The 24,804-nt window shown below is 39.6% G+C and overlaps 2 protein-coding genes across 4 annotated transcripts in view; both read right to left on the bottom strand.

Annotated features, from left to right (window-relative positions):
- DHX35 (DEAH-box helicase 35) overlaps positions 1 to 14,972 on the bottom strand; it is a 90,232-nt gene extending 75,260 nt beyond the window's left edge. For all 3 annotated transcript variants that reach the window (XR_009960049.1, XM_062589119.1, XM_062589120.1), the window contains exons 1-11: positions 14,923 to 14,972; positions 13,326 to 13,459; positions 12,856 to 12,948; positions 11,901 to 11,978; positions 7,901 to 8,005; positions 6,565 to 6,626; positions 5,869 to 5,938; positions 5,221 to 5,280; positions 2,990 to 3,102; positions 1,630 to 1,726; positions 372 to 530 (exon numbers count right to left, since the gene is read on the bottom strand). Coding sequence is in view for 2 of the 3 variants with exons in the window: in XM_062589119.1 (XP_062445103.1) it covers positions 372 to 530; positions 1,630 to 1,726; positions 2,990 to 3,102; positions 5,221 to 5,280; positions 5,869 to 5,938; positions 6,565 to 6,626; positions 7,901 to 8,005; positions 11,901 to 11,978; positions 12,856 to 12,948; positions 13,326 to 13,459; positions 14,923 to 14,962 (1,011 nt within the window). In the remaining variant the exon portion in view is untranslated. The remainder of the gene's footprint in view (positions 1 to 371; positions 531 to 1,629; positions 1,727 to 2,989; positions 3,103 to 5,220; positions 5,281 to 5,868; positions 5,939 to 6,564; positions 6,627 to 7,900; positions 8,006 to 11,900; positions 11,979 to 12,855; positions 12,949 to 13,325; positions 13,460 to 14,922) is intronic.
- Positions 14,973 to 17,806: 2,834 nt separating this feature from the next.
- On the bottom strand, positions 17,807 to 24,787 carry FAM83D (family with sequence similarity 83 member D). The gene is made up of 4 exons (XM_062589268.1): positions 24,347 to 24,787; positions 21,586 to 21,753; positions 20,500 to 20,624; positions 17,807 to 19,565 (listed from the first exon to the last, which is right to left on the bottom strand). The coding sequence occupies exons 1-4, from the start codon at positions 24,785 to 24,787 to the stop codon at positions 18,614 to 18,616; spliced, it is 1,686 nt and encodes a 561-aa protein (XP_062445252.1). The 3' UTR covers positions 17,807 to 18,613.
- Between the last annotated feature and the right edge of the window lie 17 nt (positions 24,788 to 24,804).

Genomic DNA, 24,804 nt, shown 5'->3' with positions numbered 1-24,804 from the left:
AGAAGCTGCAGCTGGACACAGAAAAATACAAGAAAATGCAAAGATATTTAAATTTTAAAAAGTTTATGATGTAGACAGGAGTGTTTTAACTGACATACAGAACTGAACAAAATTAAAAGTGAAGCCAGAAAAACATGTTGCTGGAGAACTAGTTTCACATTCTAAAAACTGACAGGCAGTATCAAAATAACCAGAAAATCCACCTATATCCAAAATGGAGTTTGCAATGTTTTCATGATATAAGCATCACATACACATATACACACACACATATATATGTACGTATATATGTATATACACACACAATCTGTGAAAAGCAGATACTCTTCTGGGTGGTAGAAACCAAGAAAGATGATACAGAGCAGCCTTACCTTTCTAACACTGCGAGAAACTCTCTCAAATACTTTCATTTGCTCAGAAGAAGGCAGCCCAGCGTACATAGGGAGAACACGGAGGTGTTTTTTCATTCCAGTGCGAGAAAGGGCCCGAGCCTGTTCTATTAGCATAGAAACAACTGCTTCCACTTCCTCCTAGAACCATATCAAGAGAAGACAGAACATGAGAGAGATTATCTACAGCACCTAGCACCTACATACAAAAAAAAAAATCCACAAAATAATCTTGATACAATTTTAGTGGTTTGAAACTCTAGGATCTTTTGAGCAGCTCCCTCAATTTTGTAATATTCTTATATAAACAGTTATATGAATACATACTTATATAAATACTTATATTCATTGTTATTTGACACAGCATCACACTTCACTAATGCATGAGAAAAATCACATCTGAACATAAAGTCCAGTAAGAGGGAAGTAGGGGTATGTTCCCTGCACATCTCTAAGTTGTGACAGCAAAATGAGAGGCCAATCTATTTTGATTGTGCAGAGTGTTGTGCATCTAGATCAAGAACGACACAGTAACAGCATTGAACAGCTGATGTTAAATTCATATTTAATCTTAGAGATCACTTGAGATATTTTACCCTTAAACTCAGACAACAAAACTTTCAGACATCATCCCATCAGTTACTCAATTCACTCTTTCGAAGTCAAATCAATAAAAAGGGATGGGGAGTTTCTCTTGGAAATATACAGGATTTAACACAAGATACTAGTTAAGCAATTTAAGGAAGCTTGCTTCCTGCTGGAAGAACGATAAGCTATTCTTGTGCACTGCAAAGTGAGTAGACAAGCACCAACAGTGCAGAAAACCTAGTAAATTTCTCTCTAATTTCTTTTCCTGTCAAAAACTTAAGATTTTAAGCCTAACAAATATAAATTCCATTTGCTCTGTCTATTAATGATAACTCTCTGTCAATTTAGCAACTCTGCAGGTCTGACTAATATCAAAAACATGCATTGTTCTGCTAATTCACGAGGCTAAAAGCATACAGCACAAAATGAGAAAACCATTACTAGCCATCAAACATTAGCTCTGAGAAATCCAGACTATTCCATAATTAGTTTTTCTAGAAATCATTGGGACTCTCCCAGTTCTACTCACATTGATCATTGCCTTTACTGGGAGTAAAGCAGGCAGAGCTAAGAAAAACAGGAGGCCAAGAAGGCTTCAAAAAGGCCACAATAAAATACTGTAAAGCAAAAACTATGCATCAATTTTGTCTACCTGGCCAGTTAAAAATGCCAGTATGTCACCATCATTTTCTGTCTGGTGAATTTTCATTGCAGTTTCCACAGTTGATTTTATGTAATCTGGAACAGGGCTGTGGGGGAGGGAAAAAAAATTAAAGACATTAGTGGAAAAATAAGTACAGACTCTTCATTCAGTAAGGAAAGAACAGACAATTTTTGGATGTTATAAATCAATCATTAAATACATTTAATTCCCGGTGCATCCTTGGGAGTCAGCTTTCAGCAAGTCATTCGTTTCCTTCACACCACTGTAAGCTTGAAAAATGTTTTCTTTACATATGTTCTGCTGCTACAAGCAATACCCTACACTGTTTTTTTTAATAAAATGCTATCTTTTAAAGCAAATATTCGAAGTGTTTACTACAAACGCATAACCCAGCTACAACCATCAGCTTGATCTAAGAAAAAACAAAACCGTAAGGATTTATCTATCTTACTATTTTATCCTTTCATATGATCAATTTACTGGTTTCTGGACATGCTCCCAAATAAGTACACGAAGCATGGCATCTCTCCACATAAAGTGAACTGACATAACCAGAGCTCTTTATTCAAATGTGAACTCACGGGCCCATAAATTAGAAGGCTCTTCTGAGCATCCTGCTCTAATGATTTCCACCTGTGAAATTGCAGTAATCTTAAAGAATGAAGAAAGACACTTTAAAAATCCTCCCTCTGCCCTCTCTCAGAAAACTACAAATCACCCGCAGAATGTAAATTTAAAAAGAAAAAAAAAAAGGCATTTTGAGGGATTCTGAGAGGCTACATGCATTTCTTTCAAAATGAAAGTGAAGGAAGTCTGTCCCATAACTGGTCATGTTTGTTTGACCGAGGCAGCCACCCTACTGTTGCCAATCCTGACCAAGCTTGGTGCTGAACACGACGATGTTGAACGTCATGAGGGCTGCATCAGGCTTGGTCAGGAATTGAAGGAAACTGTTAGAGAAAATTCGTATGTTAGATAAATGGTGATGTTGACTTAGAAGATGGAGAGCTCAAGTCCTAAGATCACGTATTTCTGTACTGTAACTTAGAGTTTGAACAACTGTTTCCTTAAACTGTAGCTTGTCTTGTAGTTCTTTCTTAGTTCTTAACTACAGTTATGTCCTTGTACCCTCTAAGGGAAACAGGTGAATGATCATCAATTATTAGATTATGTACCCATTAACTTACTACTATCTCATCACCCATGTTTCTCTACTGAGCAAGAGCACAAACTGAGCACTACAGCAAAGGAAAAAAAAAGAAAGAAAAGGACCTCTAAGGCCACATCTAGTCAAAATGATACCACTGACACACACTCTTCTAATTACCACTTACAAGATCAAACAGACCTCTGTACGTAAAAGATATCCACTGGAAACGTTCTCCCTTCCACAGTAAGGATCACACTGGTATCTTTGCTGGGATCATTGGTCTCATTTTGATTAAAGAAATCTCTGAATTTCTAAATTAAAATCAAACATAAATACTTTCAGTTTAATATATAGAATATATTAAACTGTTCTCTTGTCTTAAACTAGTCTAAAAGTTCTAAAAATTCTAAATATATAGAAAGAAATATAAAAACATGAAGCAGTCAATCAGTATTACTTGAACAACTTTGTAAATTTAACAGTATTTTGATAAAGTTCTGATTTTAAAGTTTTGTAGCAGGATTCAAGCATTTAACAAAATTATGCTGTCTTGCATATTTATTATCTGGAGAAGCAAAGATTGAAAAGAGGTAATTAGATCAGCTGATACAGTTGGAAAAAGCAGATATGTAATCTTTTCATTGGGTCTTCTACAGCAGTAGCAAACTCAAAGCTAATCAGAGCTTAGAAAAGATTGTTCTTTAAGGCTCTGGGGAAGGATTTCCATATTCTTTTACAGTTTTAGGTGAATAAGTAAATTTTACAGCTCTTACTAAACAGAGACCTCACTTCATAAAAGTCAGTTAAGCTGACTCTAGACCTGATTTTTGTTGTGACACCTTCACACATTTAAATTTATTGCCATGAAGTATTTTAAATATTCTACAGCAATAGAACAAGAAATAAGAACTCAAGTAGCGGATTTCTATTTTTATGCACATTAAAGAGGTATTGTAAACTTACTACATTTAAACAGATGTGTATACAGAGCCATAAGTTAGTATGAGTAAAATTATTAGTATTTCTTCATGTTAAGTGTAAGATTTTCAAAATATAAAACTTCTGCCAGTCTACAACAGCAGACTGCTGTAATGCTAGCTTACACTACTATGTATTCTGTTTGTTGTAGAAACACCACCAAGTTTAGCACTCATCAACATTTATGGCACATTCATATTTGCTGCTAAATGTAACCTCAGTACACGTACATTGCCAGCGCTACAAGTGCCACATCTCATTAAGGATATTTAGGTAGGAAAAGTACAGATGAAGTATGCACAAGATCAAGGGGACAGAGCAGCTACCTTATAAGGAGAGACTGAAAAGGCTGGGACTCTGCTTGAAGAGCAGGAGATGGAGAAGGTACACAGATGGAGGTTTACACAAGCAAAGATGACAGAAAACATAAACGCAAATCAGTTTTGCTTTGGTGGGGTTTGGGTTTTTCCTTTTTCTCTCTCTCTCTCTCTTTTTTTTTTTTTTTTTTTTTTTTTTTTTTTTTTTTTTTTTGTAAAACCAAATCCCACAGCACTAGAACTAGGAGGCACTTGATGAAACTATAAGTTTAAGACAGATAAAAGAAAATACCTCATTATATAACAGGTAGCAAACTTCTAGAAATTGCTTACAGCCTCAACAAGCAGATTCAAAGCTAAACTAACAGACAACAGGCACAGAAACACATACTAAAAGGGAATGGTACAAATACACCCTCTAATATCCCTATTACAACCATTATGGATGCTGGGGTAGTCTAAAAAGAGGGGATCCACAGAAAGCAAAGACACTTTTGTGCTCTCCCTGAACAGCACCTCCTATTGCCACTGCTATAGACAGAATATTGGGCTGGATGAACCACTAGTTTAACACAGGAGGGCATTTCTTTTGTTCTTATTTAAAGCTACATTAATTGTTAAATGAACCCTGTATATTTTTCTAATGAGTAATTCTTGCTTTCTTATGTTTACTTATGATTCACTACATTATGTAACTTTTCACAGCCTGCAAGTCAATTGTGGACTAGAAAGATCTCACTGCAATGAAAATGAACTCAATCACCTTTTACTTGTCAATAGCTCTCTCTAGTTACTACCATCTCAAAACAGCTAAACCGTTTTTAGACTTTTGGCTTTTTTTAGACTAGTTTAAGACAAGAGAACAGCTTTGTATACAATACTAGTAAGACGAAAAAAGCTATAAATACATGAAAAGCAGATTCATATTTAAATATACCTTCAAAGTATACTAACATAAAATAAAAAGCAAACAACAATTTAACAACGGATTCTTTTTCTGCATCACTCCCTCTCTTCATCACCACTCAAACAGTAGTAATGTTTCACAAGAAGCAGACAACAAGTAGAGGACAAGTTGTACATAAATAGAAGTGGAGCTGCCACTTCATTTCAAACCAAACCTTTGAGCTATACCTCTGCATCCAAAGTGGCTGAAGCCACAATCAGTCGAAGATCCCCACGCTTCTTTTGAATCTAAGATAGAGAACAAGAACATAGAGTAAAAATTGTTTTTGAGATACAAGTCCAACAACGAAGTTCTAAAGCATCCAGACTACCAATGACTCCCCTTTAGAAACACTTCAGTTGCCACAGAACAGTCAATGAACCCGTATCATCCCAGACCTATCAACCTGAAGACTCTGTGTGGAGCTTTATGTATTTATTTATTTTAAGGCCACGAAAAAATGAGATCTATTTAACTGTAATCATTGCAGTTTACTACTAATTTCTGGTGGGAGTCAGATTGTTAATCAGCTCAAAGTTGACAATGAATGTCTATCAGACTATCAGATCACTTCACAGGATCAGCAGACTGAAGGTTGCCTTTTTGCTAATATCATCCTGCTACAGCAGAAATTACTACGGCAGGGCAGGGAAAGGGGTTAGAGGAACCTGAGTGTCAGATGTAGAAAATAAATAGTAGAGTACATCCAATAGGCTGTAGGATAAATGCAGAACTAGAAATACATCTCAAATCGGTTCACTAATCAGCCATGTGGACTAGAAGTTTAGTGGAAAGGAAGGAAACGTAAAAGACGACAGAAGACATTAAAAAATAACCTTTTTTAATAAGCCAATGGCAATATCTGTATAAAGAGTCCTTTCATGGGCTTCATCCAGCATGAGGACACTGCGAATAAAGCAAAAAAGAATTTAGGAATGGCTTGGCTGACACTGAAATCATTGTCTTGTCTGCTATGAAATATAATGCTGGACTATTAATGCATACATTCATCTAGAAAACTGTGGAGACTAAAGACAAAACAGGCATAGAGGCAAAGTGTACCATATCCAAAGTGAGGTGGGAAAAAAGTAAATAATAGTATCTGTGGTACATACTTATTCTTTATTTCAACCTAGCTTTTGGAAAGCAGTGGAAGAAGGAAGACCTACATATTACACTGTAAAGGTTTTCCAGATGCCAGAAATAAAATTGCTTTTTCTTGTTGCTTTTGTTTTTGATTAGCATGACAAAAAAAATGTAAACTAATAGATGAAAAGATTCGGACTCCACGAGGCCTGTTTATCTCTTGTTCTAAAACCATAGCACCAAATCCTGCTGAGTTTGGTGTTAAAATGACTAAATGATTTACTAACAGTCTTTGAAACATAAAATGTCAAGCTTCTAAATAATTTTCAGAACTTTGTGTTTCAACTTACACCAACCATACCTCAGTCTTAAAAAAAAAAAAAAAAAAAAAGTTTGTCATTTACTAATAACATTCTTCAGCAAGCATTTATTCCATGTTTCCTTACCTGTATCTTGTTAATAATGGATCAGCCATCATCTCCCTCACCAGCATACCATCAGTTAAAAACTAGAAGTGAATGCAAACAAAAATGCAAAATAACTCCAAAAATATTAAAAAAAAAACCTAACAGGTAGTTTTGATTATCCATGTTATTTTTTAGGCTTTTTCCTAATTTCTTCTTGCTTTTCATTTTATAATAATCTATTGAACTGATCTACTTGCAGCATAGAAGCCAAATAGATACTTTGAGTGCTAGTCCTGAAGATAAGCAGAGCAACTTCTTAAATCAGTTTTGAATTTTTGAGAATGAGTTATTTTCCTATTGAAAAAAAGTAACAGACTGGTACCACTGGAACAGGACAATTAAAGTTTCTTTCTTCACTCGTCTGTAACATGAGTAAATCTGCTCTACAAATGCCATTCTCTGCATTAATCCAGTCCTGACTCTCTCAAGAAAGGGTACTTAATAAATATCATATGACTCCAATATACACGAAAAATAGTATTTTAACAAAATACAGCATTTTGATTTGATACTTTATTCTTACTAGCCAGTAAAAAGACACCAGCTTTACGTAGCCATCAAACAACAGTTACTGTTGATCTGGGATTCAGGTTGTGGCCTTGAATAGGGCAAGAACTGGCGATCAAGATCAAAACCTCCAAATTTCCAAGTCCAAATGTTAAATCGTCATACTCAAAAAAAAAAAGAAAACAAAAAACAAAAAGATTACAGCTGCACTTAAACATCTATTTCCTTCACTTTAAAAGCTGCTACTAGCTTCAGAAAAAAAGAAAATTATGTAAATCTCAGTCATTTTCATCGCTATACCGAAGCAACTAAAGCTAGCTCTCGTCCGTGCACAACACAAACATGAATACTGCTCACTGTGCTAAAGAACAGCTGCAAAGCTTGCTATTTAATCCACATCAGATCACTTTCAGCTAGTCTGTTAATTATCTATCTGCATTTTTAATCAAAATCTATTTTTAGGGTGGTGAGGATACTTTAGCTTTGATCCGCTGCAGCCTTTCACTATTACTTTGAGAGGCGTATCAGGTCACATTAGCGCTGTAGCAACATCTGACCGTGACAACCTTGAACATCTCCTTTAGGCTTCAAATGGTGGCTGCCAGATTAGCAGGACAGAACACATTCATTTTATTAAGGTCTGAATAGCCACAACCATTTTAAGCACACTTTTGGTGCACCCACCTGGAGAAGGAAATGCTATCTATCCTCTCTACCGGGCATCACAGAATTCTCATTCATTTTACAGACATGCTTTAAGAGTTTCAGCTAACTACTTCAGACTACCCACATATTGTTCAAGTTTCACCTTAATTCGTGTAGCCTGTGGATCTGTGCAGTCATCAAACCGAATACAGTAACCAACTTCATGACCCAACACTGCACCTCTTTCATCAGCAACTCGGCCTGCAACCTAAGAAGAGATTCTTATAAGAGATGAGACAGCTCACAGCAAACTTCTTCATTACATCATTATTTTGGTCTGTGGAGAAACAGCATGGAAACAAGAACACAACTACTGATTCCAAAGAACTATTCGTGCTCAATCCACAATAACATTCTGCTCCACACAACAGTGCATACTGAATGTACAATTGGTAATTATTTTTAAAAAACTTCAGTATAATTTAATACATCTGTTTCACACTGCTTCTACTTGAGGAACCTATAGAAGTACCTTTCTGCAGTAAGTATTCTTACAGACCTAAAAGGTCTCAAGTACTCACACAGCTGGGGAAGGACAGACTGCCCTTCACCTACCCCTACCCAAAACAGGCTTCACAGTAGAGAAGATATATGAAAGATGTTCTAATAGAGCACTTTTATTTGGGTAACTTTGCATTTTTAATGCTTAAAGCAGGAAAATTTCTCGGTTTAATTCTGAGACATATGCATTGGCTTGTAATTGTACCTACCAGCTAAGCTTTTTTTCCTGCAATAGTCCTAAAACTTTGAGTGTCATTACCAAAGCTCAAAATAAGGTCACTGAATAATTGGGGGAAGGAGGGGAAGGCCACTACCACATAAACAACGCTAACTTCTAAAGTCATCTGTAAACTGTATTTTATCAGACTAAACAGGAATCCAAGTTCATCTGGCCATGAAACATTAATAAAATTATCTTTCACAAAGTTCACTGATTCTATGATTCATATGAATGAAGAACGTCCTATTGTGGTTTTCTAAAAACAGAAGGTCAGCGCAAACTTAATGAAGCCTTCCTAGGGTAAAATTGAGTTTCTTGGTGAAAGAGCCTGCAAGTTATTGTTTATAGCAATAATTGTGTCTGTTTGAACAGATATTCTCAGAATAATCATGAAGGACAAAGGAAAAAGGTTTGTCAATGGTGGATTTTTTTGCAGCAAATATAAAACCATCTTCACACACTTACTGAGTGAAGGAAAGGAACTCCTGTATATAGGTTGTGAAAAGTAGTTAATTAAAAGGCTACTGCTTTATTTAAATCTTAGGTTCAGGTATTAATCTTCAAGTAAAATAGACTAAAGACCAACTTAAACCCCCATTGGCATTGCAATGGTATTTTTCAGCACAGATGTGTTATCAACACTTAAAGCTCTACTCTGAGTATTTTACATAACCAAGTTCCTCCATTTCTATAGGAAATGGATGTCAGGAACTACACACAAGATTAAAAAAAACAAGTTATATTTAATAAAATGTTCAACCTTTGTTGGCTTTTGTAATTTAAAGCAAATTTTGTGCTTATAAAAATGCAAAAAAAAAGACTAGTCTGGAGACTGAGAGAAAAAATGTTTAAAAAGCCTGTATCCATTTAACATGCACATTAATAAAATGGCATGATGAAAACAAGTATTTCATTATTCAGGTTGCTAAGAGAGATACAGTTAAATCAAAAACACGTTACAAAGTATTTTAAGATACACTCACGGATCTACTCTACAAAAACATATTTGAGGGAAGGCTATGTTTTTCACTGACATTAATACTCTTTCCAATTATAGTCAGAATTCATCCTGAAATTCCTTGTGTTGTAAAGTTTCCAAACTCTGAAAAACTTTATAAATGTAACAATCCTCATCAAAGTTTTATTCAATTGTGAACATTTCTCTTCTTACAGAAGTCTTTCAAAAAAGACATTTCAAATTCAGCAAAAAGATCCTTCTGCTAAGACCTGTACAAAGCTAATAAGAAAATAGCTTCTCCTTAAACAGTTACCTGTCTCGCAGCTCATAACACACAAGCAAACTGCCATTTCCCTAAAGCTCCTTATTGCCACTAATGAGGTGCTATATCAGTATATAGTAGTTGACTCATATAGCAGCAATTGTGAGACTGCAATCTAGGAACACAGCATGCAAAACAAGGAAAGAGTACATGTACATGGCACGCAGGGAAAAGGAAAAAAGCCATCAGTTAAGCTGATCTGGCTCTAAACATAATCAGACTGACTACTATTTTTCAAAGATCCTACTGTCCTTTAAAGGATACAGAATTTATTTGAAAAAACAGACGAAGACCAGCAGAATAATTAAAAGAAACAGCAATTTAGGAACAGCACCACCCTGAGTCAGTTGTGATCAAATAACTCATTAGGAAAAAGCTAAAATAGCAAGTTATTCAGGCATTTAAAGGCATTTGAAAACAGTTAAACACACACACACAAATTAGCCCTGTTAAAATTACCAATAGCAACCTATCTTCAGTCATCTGAATAATGTGCTACATTATACTGAAAGGCTATGAATCACTATTTTACTTGGAAACTTATCACTCCCTTGCTTTCAGTCAAACTAGTCAAGAAAATTTTCAGCCTGGATAATTTGAACAGAAGTGCAGGAATCTCAAAACTACCCTTTATGCCTCTGTAACTCCTTCTGTTCCTTTCTGACAACCGCCATACTCTAGCTGGGAAAGCCAATGAGCACACAGATTTAAGAGAAAAAAAATCAGTTTTGATTCAAGTCAAAATAATAAATCATCAGCTCTCTCTGATTTCTCTGCAAGAGCCAAAGAGTCCAGGCAGTCTGCAGTATTCTCAGAAAAGAATTGAATCGTGGCTATATACTAAGCCTTAACTGAGCAATCATCGTCTTTTAGACTTAAAAGTAATATTTTAAAGGCAAAGAGAAATAAGTTTATCATGATAATTCACTGCAGTACATAAAATATCTCCAGCAGACCAGTGCACTGTCAGCTGGATGTGCTATGAAGGAGAGAAGGGAGGACACTGCAGGCAGTCTGCCCAAAGCACAAGATGCAAATCACTGCTAGAGAGTGTTTCCTATCATGTCTGCTCCAGTCAAAAAATATCAGATGAGCAATAATATACTTTGCTGATTGATCTCAAACTACTTCATTTTTACCAAAGGTGTAAGTTGATTTGGTACAGGTACAGTTTAATATTGTCATAAAGAACAGGCTATATACAAAATGAGGGTTAACAAATATGACCTTAATTTGGTGTGGAAAAAGAATGCTGCAGCAGATAAACTTAAGCTTACTGGTTCAGTGTTTGGTAATAGTTATGAAAGCAAAAAGCACTGGGTGGTCTCTGTGCACAGTATTATCAAAGAGATAAAGCTGTTACCCCAGCATTCCTTCTCTCTCTCATAGTACACCTAGCTGATCATCTAGCAGAACCAAGCACTTACTACGTATAGCACAAAGATTTACCACGATAAACTTACCATTTCTTCTTTTCTGTTCTTTTGTAAGGGGAAATCAAAACAAATACTATACATATTTTAAATGGAAATTAGATACTAATTGTTAGAAAAATGCAGGCTTCTTCCACTCGTTATATCCCTGTGCTTATATTTACATTACTGCTTCACTTTATGGAGGAAATCAAGGATCACACAAGCAGAATTCTAGTCCAGATTCAATCTTAGCTCAATCTTGCACAGCCCTAACTTCCTATACACAGTTCTGCTGATGCAATTTAATTTTATTTCAAAGCTTTTACATCTGCTATTCTAGATTTAGCATCTTTGACAAGACCTACTAATCAGGCTGAATTCAGTGTTTAGTACCAGTAGCCTGCAAAGAAGATAAACAGAAAAGTCTGTTCATTCCAGAGCTCATATAGTTGTTATTCTTGTCATTCAAGAAGAATTTTAATAAACTAACCCTTTAACAACCAAGTTCATTAACATAATAAACTACAATCTGATATTGCACAAATTTATTAAAATTGCAAAAAAAAAAAAGAATACATATATATATAGAGAGAGAGAGAATCAACAGAAAAGTAATTTGAACCAGACTTTATAATGACTTTTTTCCACTCTGTCAAAAAAAAAAAAAAAGAACATTGAGAAACTCACTGAAACAGCAGCAACTCGACGAGGCTGTGTCACCCCAACAACTCTTCCTTCAGCTGTCCAGCCAGCTTCAGCTAGATACTGAAAACAAGTAGGGATGAAAAATGAAACAGTCATCCTGTGATTACAGCTAGGTGTTGGTTCTCTAGACTCCATGCTTTTTCCTGGTTCTGACACTTACTAATGGATGACTTTAGGCAAATCACTTAGTTTATGAATTATTTGTTCTTCATAAAATAATTCATAGAATTCTTCATAAAATAAATGTGTAATTCTACAATATCTACTTCCCAAGAACATTAGAGGTCCGAAAGCCTGCTAAAAGCAGCTCTTTGGGTCTCAAGCACGTATTCAAAATACTTCCCTTTTTCCCTTCTTTCCCTATTTTGTAGTCTCTTAAAGAAAAAACTAAGCAGTACCAGTGATCACACTGAAGCAGGTGACTTTCATCATTAGTTTGCAAGTATTTAAATTGATATCAAAAATATCTTTTAAATATTCTTGGACTTTTTTTTCATTCCTATCACAAAAGAGAAATTTACAAAAAAATACAAAAAAAAATACATACACTGCTCTAAAAATTTTCAAGTGAAAAGCATTTTAGAAATACGTACCTGGAAAGTTTTTTCCTTCTTAAAAACATATTCTCAACAAAAATTTAAACACAGTCCTGACAGAGTACTAAAAATCAAAACACTACTCTAGCAGAGTAACTACCAGGCATACCAACACAAATTTATAGGTTGCGTGTGGTCCTTTACTGTAGTGGAATAAGGCTTTACATTAAAGATACACCTGCTCCTGCTATCTAACACGAAGCCTTATATTTCTCTTCTCCTGTTCACACACTTAAGTAAAGGTAAATTCCAATCATTCAGTGCAGTTCTGGGATGATGGTTTAACATTTCATGTGAAATACCTTCAGGAAGTATCTGATTTTACCAAATTATAAACACACCTGCGGAATTTGGGTTGATTTCCCACATCCTGTTTCCCCAACGATCACCAGAGTTTGATAGTTTTCTACTAGGTAAAGTATGTGATTTCTTAGCTGAAAGAGATAACATTTATGTATAAAAACAGATTTGCACAAAAATAAGAAAATGAATTAGAAGTATAATGTCTACATAGGCAACAGACATGGTAAATTCATTTCACATGGTTTGCTATCAAAAGTTAAACAGTTCCTTAAAAATCTAGAAATTCTATGTGCACAACACATAGTAATTAACATAAATCTACAAAGCTTATTAAAAAAAATCTCCTGATAACAGTTATCAAACTGGACAACCAATTCAAACAGATAGAGAGAACAAAGTCACAAAATTATTATTTTGTCTTGTAAAGTGATTCTATACTGCTTTTTCAGAAACATCTACAAAAGCCAGATATCATGCAAGAAATTCAACATATCAAGAACTTCTCTACCTTAAAAACAGGCAGCTTTTGTCTTTGTTGCTCAATAGAAAGGGAAGCATAAGGATTATAAACGACGGTTACACCACTACTCTCAGCAGGACTCTGCCTCTCCTCTGAGATACTGACACCAGGACCTTCTGTGCCTAGATGACATAAGTTAATTTTAACAAGAATAGCCTTTCACCTAGTATATCACAGATATACAAGATGAACCCAAACAAATACATTATTTACAAGAAAGAATCACAAACAGCGGCATATATTAAAAGACTAACATTTTTAGCAAAAATACAAAAAACAAAAGCAGATATTTAATAATAACAAAGAAATTCTTTTTCATTAAGGATTTAGATTTATTAGGTAGATTTAGGGAAAAGGTTTAAGAAAAAATCTACTGTGAATATCTAAATTTTTAAAGGAAAATTGAGTGGGAAAATAAGCATGTAGAAGAAATATAGAGCAAGGCCTTTGAATCTTTCTTGTTTTTCTCCATGGCAGTTCAGATATATTTTTAACATCTTTCTCAGAAGCATGCTAACAGGCTTTAAGCTACTTTAAGCTAGCCAGTAAAACATACAGCAGAACTTTCTTTGACTGACAAGAATTGTATAAATATTCAACTGCTTGAGATATGCTGCTCACTCCAGATCTGAATTTTCCTCAGTAACTGAAATGTGATTTGCTCCTGCTGCAGCTTACCATAAAACCACTGACAACTGAAGTTGCTGAATCATGTAAGTGAACTTGAAGGAAAAAACAGCCTTAATATAGAAGGTTAGAATTTGAAGAATTCATTATAGAAGTCATTTGCAGCTGCCTCTTAAATTACTCAACTGGGAAATAACAGACAGATTCCCTTGCCTGTTCATGCTGCTTCCATTTTATCAGCTGAATACTGTTTAAAAAGTTAGGCCCTACTCAGAACAGCCAAGCAAATTTTATGGCAAGCTGCACCGATTTTAAGAAGGATTACTAAGGGTTCCAATAACTACCTGCTCCCCGACACAAACAGGAATTTAAGAAGCAGGGATCTGGATATTCAGCTCTTGACAAATCAAGATACTGCTTCCCATCACCCATTCATTTTATTTCATGGCAGTTTCTATGCTTTCTTTACGCAAGTTAATGTCAGCAACATTTGACTATATAAACATCCTTACTACACAAACATACTCTGTACGTACTATATACTGTACATACACCTACTATAACACGTTACTATGCCATATACATGATTAAGACGCTGTTTGCTAAGCTACGCTTGATAACGGAATAGCTTCACCACAGAGCAGCGATCAATTCAGAAAAAAACTACCCAGCTGAGGCACCAAGCTCCCCCACGGGAGCCGCCGCACGGAAGGGCACAGTGCCCGACTGATCACACAAGCGCGGAGCAGCTGAGGCTGGAAGGGAGCTCCGCAGATGGCCTGCTCCAGCGCCCTGCCCAGGGCAGGGCCAGCTACAGCAGGCTGCTCACAGCCCCTGCGGGCAGCCTGTGCCCGTGTCCGACGACCCCCACAGCACTAGAACTTAGTTTCTTGTCTTTAAGAGGAACGTGCCGTGTTTCAGCCGGTGCCCGTTACTCCCCCACCCCGCGAGCCCTCACCCGGCCTCCAAAACTTCACCGGCCCCACGGGCGCCGCCATCTTGGGCTGAGAAGGCGGGAGGCAGAGGCGCCACGTGACCGTCACGTGACCGTCACGTGCCGCAAGGCGCCGGCCGTTGCCGCGGCGCCGCGCGCGGGCGGTGCCGTGTCGCGCTGCCGCCCGTGAGGAGACACGTCGAAGGCGGCGCCGAGCCGCGCTCCGCCCTCCCGCCGCCGCGGCCGCCTCTGCTTCCTCTCGCAGCAGCTGAATTACCACTTAACCGTGGTTTTACTTGATTACGAGTTAATCACGATCTTTTCAGATACGCTCCTTTTGAGTACTGTATCCAGAAGCTAAATTTTATAGAATTGAACGGTCTCTGTCTCCAAAAATTCTCATTTTGTTAGTTGAGTAAACCCGGTATCTTCCTAAGTTAAAAGATCAGACTTAGTCCTGCCAGAGAGTGATTACAGCCAACGGCAATTATTGCTGAATCAAATTTATTCTGCACACCGGGTTAATTAAATACAAGCAAGAATATTAAAAAATAAAAAGCAATAAGGAGCTTCTAATAAATTTCGTAATGCTGGCAAAAATTATCACTCCAGGAAAATCTAATCGTGCTTCCTGTGCTTCCTGCTCTTTCCCATCTTAATTCGTCACAACATTGCACCTCCATGACCATTTGTCATGCTGAATCTCTACATAGGACCTTGTTAAAATTCTAGATTTTTCCAAGTATTTTTCAGGTGAAATCTATCAAAAACAGATTACCACAATTCTCACCACAGTATTTTGCCTCATTAGCATCTTCAACTACAGCTGGCACATGGAAAGAGTTGCTTATTAGAAGAATGAGTTGAATAATAAAGTTTAAAATTATATCTGAGGAAACAAGGATATGCAGATAATTTGTGAAAATAAAACACCACAGACATTTTATCATAGAGCACAAAATTACCAATGAGATTATTTTTATTCTTATTTTTAACGATATTGTCCATAAACACAAAAAATCGTATTTCAAAATCATTTACATAAGGATAAAAGTTAGACTGTTGAAGTGTACACTGTTGAACACTCACGGTCTCAAGAACGGCTTGGGAAAGTGGCAACCTTCACACGTGCCACAGCTGCTGTGCTTGGACCAGCAGGTAGTTTCTGCCATGGTAGACCATTGGAGTATTTGGAGAGGATGTTTTAATCATTGCATTTTTTTTTCCTCCAGACAAGGAAAAACTTGAACAAAAACAAAAACAAAATTGAACTTGCATGAAACCTTTTTTTTTTTGTACTACATAATGTCACCCTCAAGATTAAGTTACTCGTACCTGCGGATTCCCTCCTTTCCCACCACTTCTAGGGTGGTCCCAATACTGACCTAAGCAGAGGGAGACTTGACAGCTCCCCAAAAAACAGTGAGCTGTTAGAGAAAGCATTTGGTCAGAGTCAGAAAAAGTATTTAGAGTCAGAAAAAGACAGGCGTTTTGTCATCAGTCTTTAACTACATCAGTAACTTTTGGCATACAGGACTATGCTGATCATAGATGTTTCGATGGTGGGAATACCTCATACAAATCAGAACCCTTACAAACTAATTGCATTGCTTCCTCACACTGAGATATGCTAAAATAGGGATTGGTGTAAAACAGTAATGAACCAATTAGGTGTCCATTTCCTAAGCAAGAGGTTTGGTGTGTCTGCCCCCCCCCCCCCAACAGAAACAGGAAATGTTTTCCTCAAAAGCATTGCCCAAAGAGAAAGATGTACAAATTTCCAAAACTTAAACTATCCAGAATCCCTCTAGCTTTTCAAATATGAAAAGGTAAAACCTCATTGGTGTCTGGCCCCTCTTTAAATTTCACCTCTCTACTCAAGATAAAACCGAGATTTCTCTCCAACTTATCCAGATTCTTGAGCTATTCCAAGCAAGGATCTGAAAATGAGCCAGGCTCCCTGAGCAAAGCCTCCCATGAGAGCGAGCTCCTGTCCTCCCAGTCCTTTCCTGCAGACTGATTCCCTGAATTTCGGCATATATTTAAGTGCAAGGACTGCATAAAGGGCTGTTGCAGCGTGCGTTTAGGACACACTACTGGCGGGGTGAGGCACAAGCACTTCCAGCCAGGCTGCAGCAAGCACCACTGCAGCTGCAAGGAGGTGGCACGGCAGCAGGTCCGCTCTGCCCACAAGGTGGGTGCACGCCCGCAGGGCACTGCGCTGCCCTCTTCACCCAGATTTAGCACCCACTTCCAGATGGAGCTCTTGAATTATTTGTGTTTTTAATAGGTGCATTTTTATACAAGCAATGCAACATGTCTGTTAAAACTCAGCAGGGGCTCTGTGGGGTTGCCCAGGGTACCAAAACAACTGTATGATACAATAAAGTTTAAAAAGCTCATAAAAAAAAAAAAAAAAAAAAAAAAAAAAAACACAAGTGTTTCCATGTTGATTTTGGACATGTTTGGGCATTGCTGAACATGACATCTCCAAAGCTAATCTTGAAAATTTTTACTTTTAAGCTGTACCGTGGCGCTCTCTCTACAGCTCCCTTTGCCCTAGGTGTTACAGCTCTAGGCGCCTTCTTGCAAGAAGGTATCTTACCTGTTTAAACAAGTGCAGACAGAGCTTTTATCTCACCTGCACCACTCTGTACTCTGCCTTGCAGCTTTAGGAAAGCTTCGAATCCAGGCTATAGAAGTAGCTAAGACTCTTTATCACAAATAGATTTTGGATAGAAATGCTAAAGTTTGCAGAATAAAAAGTGTTGCTGCCTACACTTACATTGCAGCCACGCCAAAATTTTGGTATTTTTTGTCCATTGGCATATTCATTGCTGTTTATAGGACTCACCAGGAAGACAGCTAAAATGTGCCACCTGCTGGACACAAATACTGAGTGGAGTGTTCACTGCCCAGGCTCTGATCTGATTTGGCAGCTTCAAGGGCTTGTCAGCCACTACGACACTGGACTGTAGGTCTACGGAGTATCAGCACAGGCTAGATCTCAGAGGACTCACATACAGCTCAAGAAAGCAATCCATCAAGCGCGCGCGCACACACACACACGAATGGCTAACTAGAGAGCTGGTTAGCTCAGTGCTATTTAGAACATTTCAGAAGGCTTAAGCAATGGAAAAGGATATACTTGAGCATAACAGCCTCCAATTGTTCAAACAGAGCCTGCACTTGGTGGAAGAGTAATGCATTTAATTTTTCTCTGAAATCAGACAAAGATTTGCAAAGCCAATTTTATTCTAATAAGGTTATTTCCCCTCATGCCAAAGATAAAGTAGAAATAAAATCCAGTAATAAAAAGAAATGAGTACACATTGATATAAATCAAATATCCAAAACCACTCTGAGCAAGATCCGTCTCAGATTTTTCTGTGTTTAGAAAACTTAAAGCCAGAGCATTAGCAATCCTATAAACCATTAATAAGTCTACTTTTTGGGTTAAATATCCAGAATTAAAATTAATGCCTACCACATCATGCATACAAGAGGAACATGTAAGCACTTATGGTACAGAAAAAAAAACAACTTTTTTAGTGCTTAAATTGCATAGTATAAAACGGAAGTGCTGAAAAGTGATACTCATGTATATATATATCAATGAAAGTAAAAATACTAGAAGAATTAAGAAGCAGCAGGTATAAAGTGACTGCACTAAAAAGACCACAGTTTTTGTGCTCCACATTCAGCTGAGCAATTGTCATTTATTCAGAGAGAAGAGTGAAACATCTCGGAGGCTACGTAGGCTGGCACTGAGGTCACGCCTCTGTTTTAGAGTGCATCTACCAGTGTATTGACTCATGTAGTTTTCAGGCACTCGTCCCCTCCGGGACAGGATATCCACCATGTGGCTAAGCTTCGATCTGATAGTAGAGTAGTGAAATTGCCTCTCTTTATGTAGTTTTTGGAAATATTCTGCCCTGTGACTGGTAGAATACTCAATGGACCGAAGAGAAGATAGTGAACCGGTAGAGCTTGCTAGAGAGCACTGGGATGATGATGAAGACAGTGATCGCAGACTAGAATTTGATACGGACTTCCCAAGTACAGAGTATCCTTCTTTTGACTGCTGTCTGTGAAGCAGGGGTGTTTCTGCACACTCACCTTCCTTTGTCTGCGTTACCGCAGTCTTCAACAGAACTGAAGTTTGCGTGCCTGTTATTTTAGCAGCAACAGAAGCCTGAACGCCGGTTTCTACCGTTGCAACATTGGTCTGTGTGACAGCATCACACACAGTCACAGGCTTCTCTTCCCATGGACCAGTTTGAGTTGATATGCTCTTCTGTTCCACTACGGCTTCTTGATCACTGAACCATTCCTCTTCAGCAATGCAGGAATGTCCGAGGTTATAAGGTTTGCCTCCAGGAGTGCCTTCAGCCAGATCTATTTCTCTCAACAGTTTCTTTGGAGTACTAGACAGTCTGGCAAATTCTGCTCTCAGACTGCTTTCCATACTGTACTCTTTTGCCAACTCTGTTTTGTTCACTAGGTGATCAAATATTCCACTGTTCCTGCAGCTTGACGGCCACTTAGGGCTGATAGGCTTCGACTGGGCATAAAGAATTCTAAACTGAAGATCAAAATGTTCAACCACTTGACCTGACAGTAGCAGCAAGTTACTGCTGTTCAGTTTCCCATCAGTCCATGTGAAACTGTTGAAAACAAGCCAAGATTCACAGTTAATCTCTAATGCACTTCAACACTTATGATTACAGATTAAATAGCAAGTTCAGCTTAGAAGGGTTTCGCATATAACCAGCAGAATATTCTCTCTTTTGCAGAGAGACCCTTCTTTAGTTATTGTCAAATTCTTTGCTAGTTACACAGTAGCATGTCTGTAGGAAAGATAACTAACTTCTCTGACACTCTGCTCACAGCTGAGCTGAGAGCTTTCTGCAAAGTAAGTTTATATAGTTCCAAGGGAAGCAGAAAGCTCAACCTCCAGCCACAAGCTCTCCTATTACCAGTTCAATCTCACAACCAAAAGGCATCCAGGAATCTGCCAATTTTCTGTCCTTTCAGATATTTGTGTACAGATACTTGCCTGAAGATATGCAAGCTTGCCTCTGCTCAACTAGGTCAGAAGTGTTTAAGCATAAGAGTAGTCACAGAAAATTCTAAGTCAGACCAGAAGCAAATGAAACATAAGGGTTCACTATCTACCTGGATAGGAGTAGACTGTTTTCCATTCTTTGATTTAGTTTTCAATTGAAATATAACCCTTCTAAGAAACCAACCCTTTTGCTTCTCCAAGCCCAGGTAACCAAACTATTAGGAGATAGAAAGGGATTACTACAGAGATACTGGGCAGCTTATGCAAGACACCTCGCTACACTGTTAGCTGAAACTTTTTTGTTGATTAATTGGAATGCCAGATAGTCATGTACCACTGTGTGCAAACATACAAGTTGTGTATGGATTTCCACAGCTATTCCTGTCTTTGTGTTAGTCCCACTTAGACTCAGCTGGTCCACTTGACATCTGGTATTAATAAAGACCAGAAAAGCAGCAAAGTTAATCTACTCATCTTTCAGAAATTCCCCCTTTCCAAAACTTCATCTGGCACTAATGGACACCAATACTTGCCTGTAGGAGCCTGTTGTCACTCTAATGCCATCGATTAACATGAACTTCTCATGGACTTTCCCAATAATTTTGGCACCTGACCTCGTGTAGTATGTGTTCCCAGTGAGAGTTCGAACTCTCAGCATCTGTTTCAGGAAAGAGGGGAAGATAAAACATCACATTTAAGCTGGCTTCCAAAAGTTTTGATTAGCAACTCCACACAGAAACAACTAGGCATACCACTGAAGAGAGGAATGCCATGAGCTTCCTTACATTGGTCTGCAATTGAGTGTTATATTGGTTACACAGTGCTATCTTTCTGTTAGATTAGGAATCTGGAGAATCAGCCTGGAGGGAGCAGCCAATTCCAATCAATTGCTGCCTGTGAGTTTGGGTGCAAAACTAGGAGTGCTTCCTAGTCTTGAGAAACTCTCACTGGGACAAACACAAGCTTGCCCAAGCCAAGAAAGAACAGTCATGTCCATTCATAATCAGAGGAACTAAGTGTGCCACGTCATTCACACCCAATGGTTGCCAATCCCATTTAAAATAAAACTGCTATGTATTAGGAAAGAAGAGATGCTACCAAAGCTAAACTAGCCTTGAACTTAACATCTCTTCTGTTTTTCTTAGAGGGCTGTTTCCTTCTATAAGCTATTCCTTGAGCCAAAGAAGGTCTTGCAAATTTAAATGTTTGAAAAATGCCACCTCTTCAGGACAGGTGCACACTGATCACAGACTCACACTTCACCCAGCACACTGGAGAGCTGCACAGCAGGGCTGTAGCTCCTACATGCAGAGAGTGTAAGGAAAAGGAAGATGTGCCTTTTTTGCATGGTTTTTGACAAGTTTCTGAGCAGTTTCATGCATTAGATTAGAGACTATGCTGAAAACATGCAATATTCAGCCTTGATCTTCAGGAGCACACAGAAACCTTTCAAACAACTTTTATTTCAGATCTCATCAGCAGACAGGATGCTTCAGCCTTTCAAAAAAGTCTCTTATTTATAAAAAGGTATCTATCTTTGATGTCCGTAAGAGTAACCCATACCAAAAAAGCAAAACTAAAATACTTCACACATACACCACACTGTATGTAACACTTACACTTTCCTGCTCAGGACAAACTCCTAAATTCTTACACATTTCCAAGAAATGGGGTAGAAACTCTTGGTCAAGAAGGATATAGACTGGGACTTTACGGTTGTTATAGGCTTCCTGGAGGTCACCAAAGATATCAATATCTGTGAAGGAATCCATCACAAGTGCAATTACCTGCAAAAAAGAAAACACTTGATCAAGAGCTTTATAACATACTACACAAGATTAGATCACTGCCTCCCTCCAGCCATTTTCTCCTGCTGACAGCAAAACCTGAAGAGTTTTTCCTCACATTTGTTGTGCACTTTCACAGTCTGCTTTCCTACATAGTCTCCCATAAGCAGACCTTTTTGTAGTATCTGGGGAGCTAGCCTAGCAGAATCACCAACCCAGACAAGTCATCTCCATTCCTGTGCTCCCAGATGTGTTGAATAGTGTCATACGCGCTGAGGATTATGGTGTATGCAAAATGGCTATACCCACAGGATCAGCTCACAGTTGCTTTTACAGAAGAACAAAGCGGGAGTTTCTAACCTGAAACTCACTGAAGACATAAGGCCAGAGGTCAGGAATCTTTCAGGTACAGTGTACCAGATATATTATCTCATTCCCCTAATAAGTGCACTCACAAGATCTTAGCAGAGGCAGCAGCTTCCTGAAGAGAGGACTTGCTATCACAGGACCATTCTACGTGGAGCATGGGCCTTCAGCTCCCACCACATCATGGTACAAAAGACCTTGCCTCTCACCAAGGCATGTATTATTCTGCTCAAGTACTCTGGTGCTTATACGAGTAATGAAAAATTGTCTCATCCAACAGTCTACACTGTTCTCTTCTCAGGACATTCTTCTGTGGCATACATCCTAAAGCTAGCTTCCCCCTCTGTCACAGATAAATATCTCACTAACATTGACTATTTCCTCTTCAAATCCTACGGTAGGAATACAACACTCTCCCTATATATATTATCAAGAGAGAAACTACTAAGAGAAAGCGTCTGTGACAATGTATAAACTGAATAGATCTAGTAAGATCCTGGAAAGAGTATCTTCTGAGTTTCTTTCCAATACCTTCACAAGAAAATCATCCATCCACTCACCTGCAGAAATACCACTGGAAGCTTGTAATAAGGAGTCTTCTAAAATAGGTAGGTCCTAAGACGGAACTTTGGCCTTTCAACAGGCCAAACATGGGACGATCATACATTTACCAACAACCTTTCCAGTTAACTCAGAACAACACTGCACCCCACCTCAGCACTAGAACTCCAGCCCGTCAGAGCTGGGCAACCCCGACGGTGCGGAGACAGACTTGCACAGGATTTGGCCTCATGGCTTATTTTATCATTGTTTGATCAGAAGAGCTTCAAGGCAAGTGATTATGCAACTGCTGTAGGTACCTGGGATCTGCCCTTATCAGATAGCAAGACACATGTGCTCTGCTGCAGCCCACCCCAGAGTGTATACGTATTGCAACACAGCAAGGTGTGCGGTATTGCCTGTGCCTCAGAGCAAACACTTCCCACAAGAACAGGCTAAGCTTTGCATTCCCACCTGGGCCCTGCTCCTTAGGGAGCTGGCTCTAGAGCAGATGAGTTCTTAGTTATAAAACCGATGTGCTGACATTTCTAGATAAAGTTAGTTTATGCTTTTGTTTCTCACACATCTGCGTCTCTCCACCCTGTCACCTGGCTGAGTGTCAAAGGAAGGCAAAAGCAAGGTACACCTGACGAGACCAGCCACGGAAAACCAAATAGGTGCACAACTCACATCAAACCCCCTTGGAAAAAAACTTTTGCTTTCAAAAGACCATTCAATTATCAGGGTATTCGAGTTCAGATCCCAGAGTCAGCAGCTGAAAAGGAAATAAAAGTTTTACTTAAGATTTAAAAAAGCACACAGATCACACAGATCCACTTAGAAGAAGTAGGGAAAACCCTTCTTTATAGGTTTGGTTATCTAGGCCAGTGGAGGCAAGACAGGGATATGATCCACTCCAGTCTCTCAGCAAGCTGTGAAGAGACGAAACAGCATCCAGAGTTTTAATTTTCCTCACACTAAGGACTGGGAACTGACTGAGCAACATCGCAGAACACCTCATACTCGATAACAGACAGAGGGGTCGATTTTTCTCTCGACTTTGTGTCCACAAAAAGCTTTCTGGATCAGGGATGCACTCCGCAGTGACAGGAACAGCTTGCCTGCTTGTTGGCTTGGGGCAAGAGACGGAATTTTGGCAGGATGGTACAAGAAGAGCTTTTTTGAGAAAAAACAGGTATTTTGCATGGCGTTTACTTGAATCACCAGACTGGTGTCATCCAGCTAATAACCAACGCGTGAGAACAGACTTTCCGCCGTGGCAGTCCCTGGCAAGAAGCCCCTCGCTCGTGTCGCCCTCAGGAGCGCCCGAAGCTGCTCCTGCAGAACCGCCAGCTCGGGGCGAGCGCGGGCGGCGAGCGGAGCCGGGGCGGTACTCCGCCCCGGCGGGAAGTTATGCTTTAAATTTTAAGCTAAGCCAATCTAAGGGCTGCTAAAGAAAAGGTGGTTCCCGCCCAGGCGCTGCAGTCAGAGGCTGCAAACGCGCTAAAGGGCTACGGAGAACAGCTGGAAGTTACTAACTCGACCTGATTTTTAGGCCATTCGCTGCGACCACCCAAATCCGCGGCCGCGGAAGGGAGCCCCGCACGCCGCTCCGGGCACCCGCGGAAGGGAGCCCCGCACGCCGCTCCGGGCACCCGCGGAAGGGAGCCCCGCGGCGCGCACTCACCTCGCGGGCGGAGCGGATCTGCCGCCGCACCGCCTCCTTGCAGCCGTAGCGGCGCTCGCCGCAGCCCGGCTGGAAGTGCGCCTCGACCCGCGTGAGCCCGCGGAAGGCGCCGCTGGCGAAGCCCGGCCAGCCCAGCTCCAGCGCCGGCGGCTCCGCGTCCGAGCGCTCGGGGAAGTAGGTGAGCGATGAGGCGTCCAGCGACGCCTCGCCCGCGCCCTCCTCGGCGGCGGCGGGCGGCACGGCGCCGCGCGCGATCGCCTGCACCTCGGGCTCCGACAGGAACGGCGGCAGCCGCTCCCGCCGCAGGAAGGCGCGCAGCGCCGCGGGGCCGCCCGCCACCAGCTCCTCCAGCGCCAGCCGCTGCGCCTCGCTGTACGGCTCGGGCGAGCGCGGCGGCCGCCGCCCGGCGCCCTCCTCCAGGCACTGCGACGCGCTGGCCATGGCGCCGCCGGGGCCGC

The sequence above is a fragment of the Rhea pennata genome, chromosome 16 (genome assembly GCF_028389875.1).
Source record: "Rhea pennata isolate bPtePen1 chromosome 16, bPtePen1.pri, whole genome shotgun sequence".
NCBI classification, from domain to species: Eukaryota; Metazoa; Chordata; class Aves; order Rheiformes; family Rheidae; genus Rhea; species Rhea pennata.
The sequence above is the reverse complement of the archived record's forward strand: the minus strand, read 5'-3'. Positions and strand labels throughout refer to the sequence as shown.

What these genes read in the sequence shown, in the direction of transcription:
- FAM83D (XM_062589268.1), bottom strand. Translation starts at nt 24,787, where the DNA reads ATGGCCAGCGCGTCGCAGTGCCTGGAGGAGGGCGCCGGGCGGCGGCCG. An exon ending in TTTGTCCTGAGCAGGAAAGT is followed by an intron (nt 20,625 to 21,585) that starts GTAAGTGTTACA and finishes TTCCTGAAACAG; the next exon opens with ATGCTGAGAGTTCGAACTCT. An exon ending in GTGACAACAGGCTCCTACAG is followed by an intron (nt 19,566 to 20,499) that starts GCAAGTATTGGT and finishes TGTTTTCAACAG; the next exon opens with TTTCACATGGACTGATGGGA.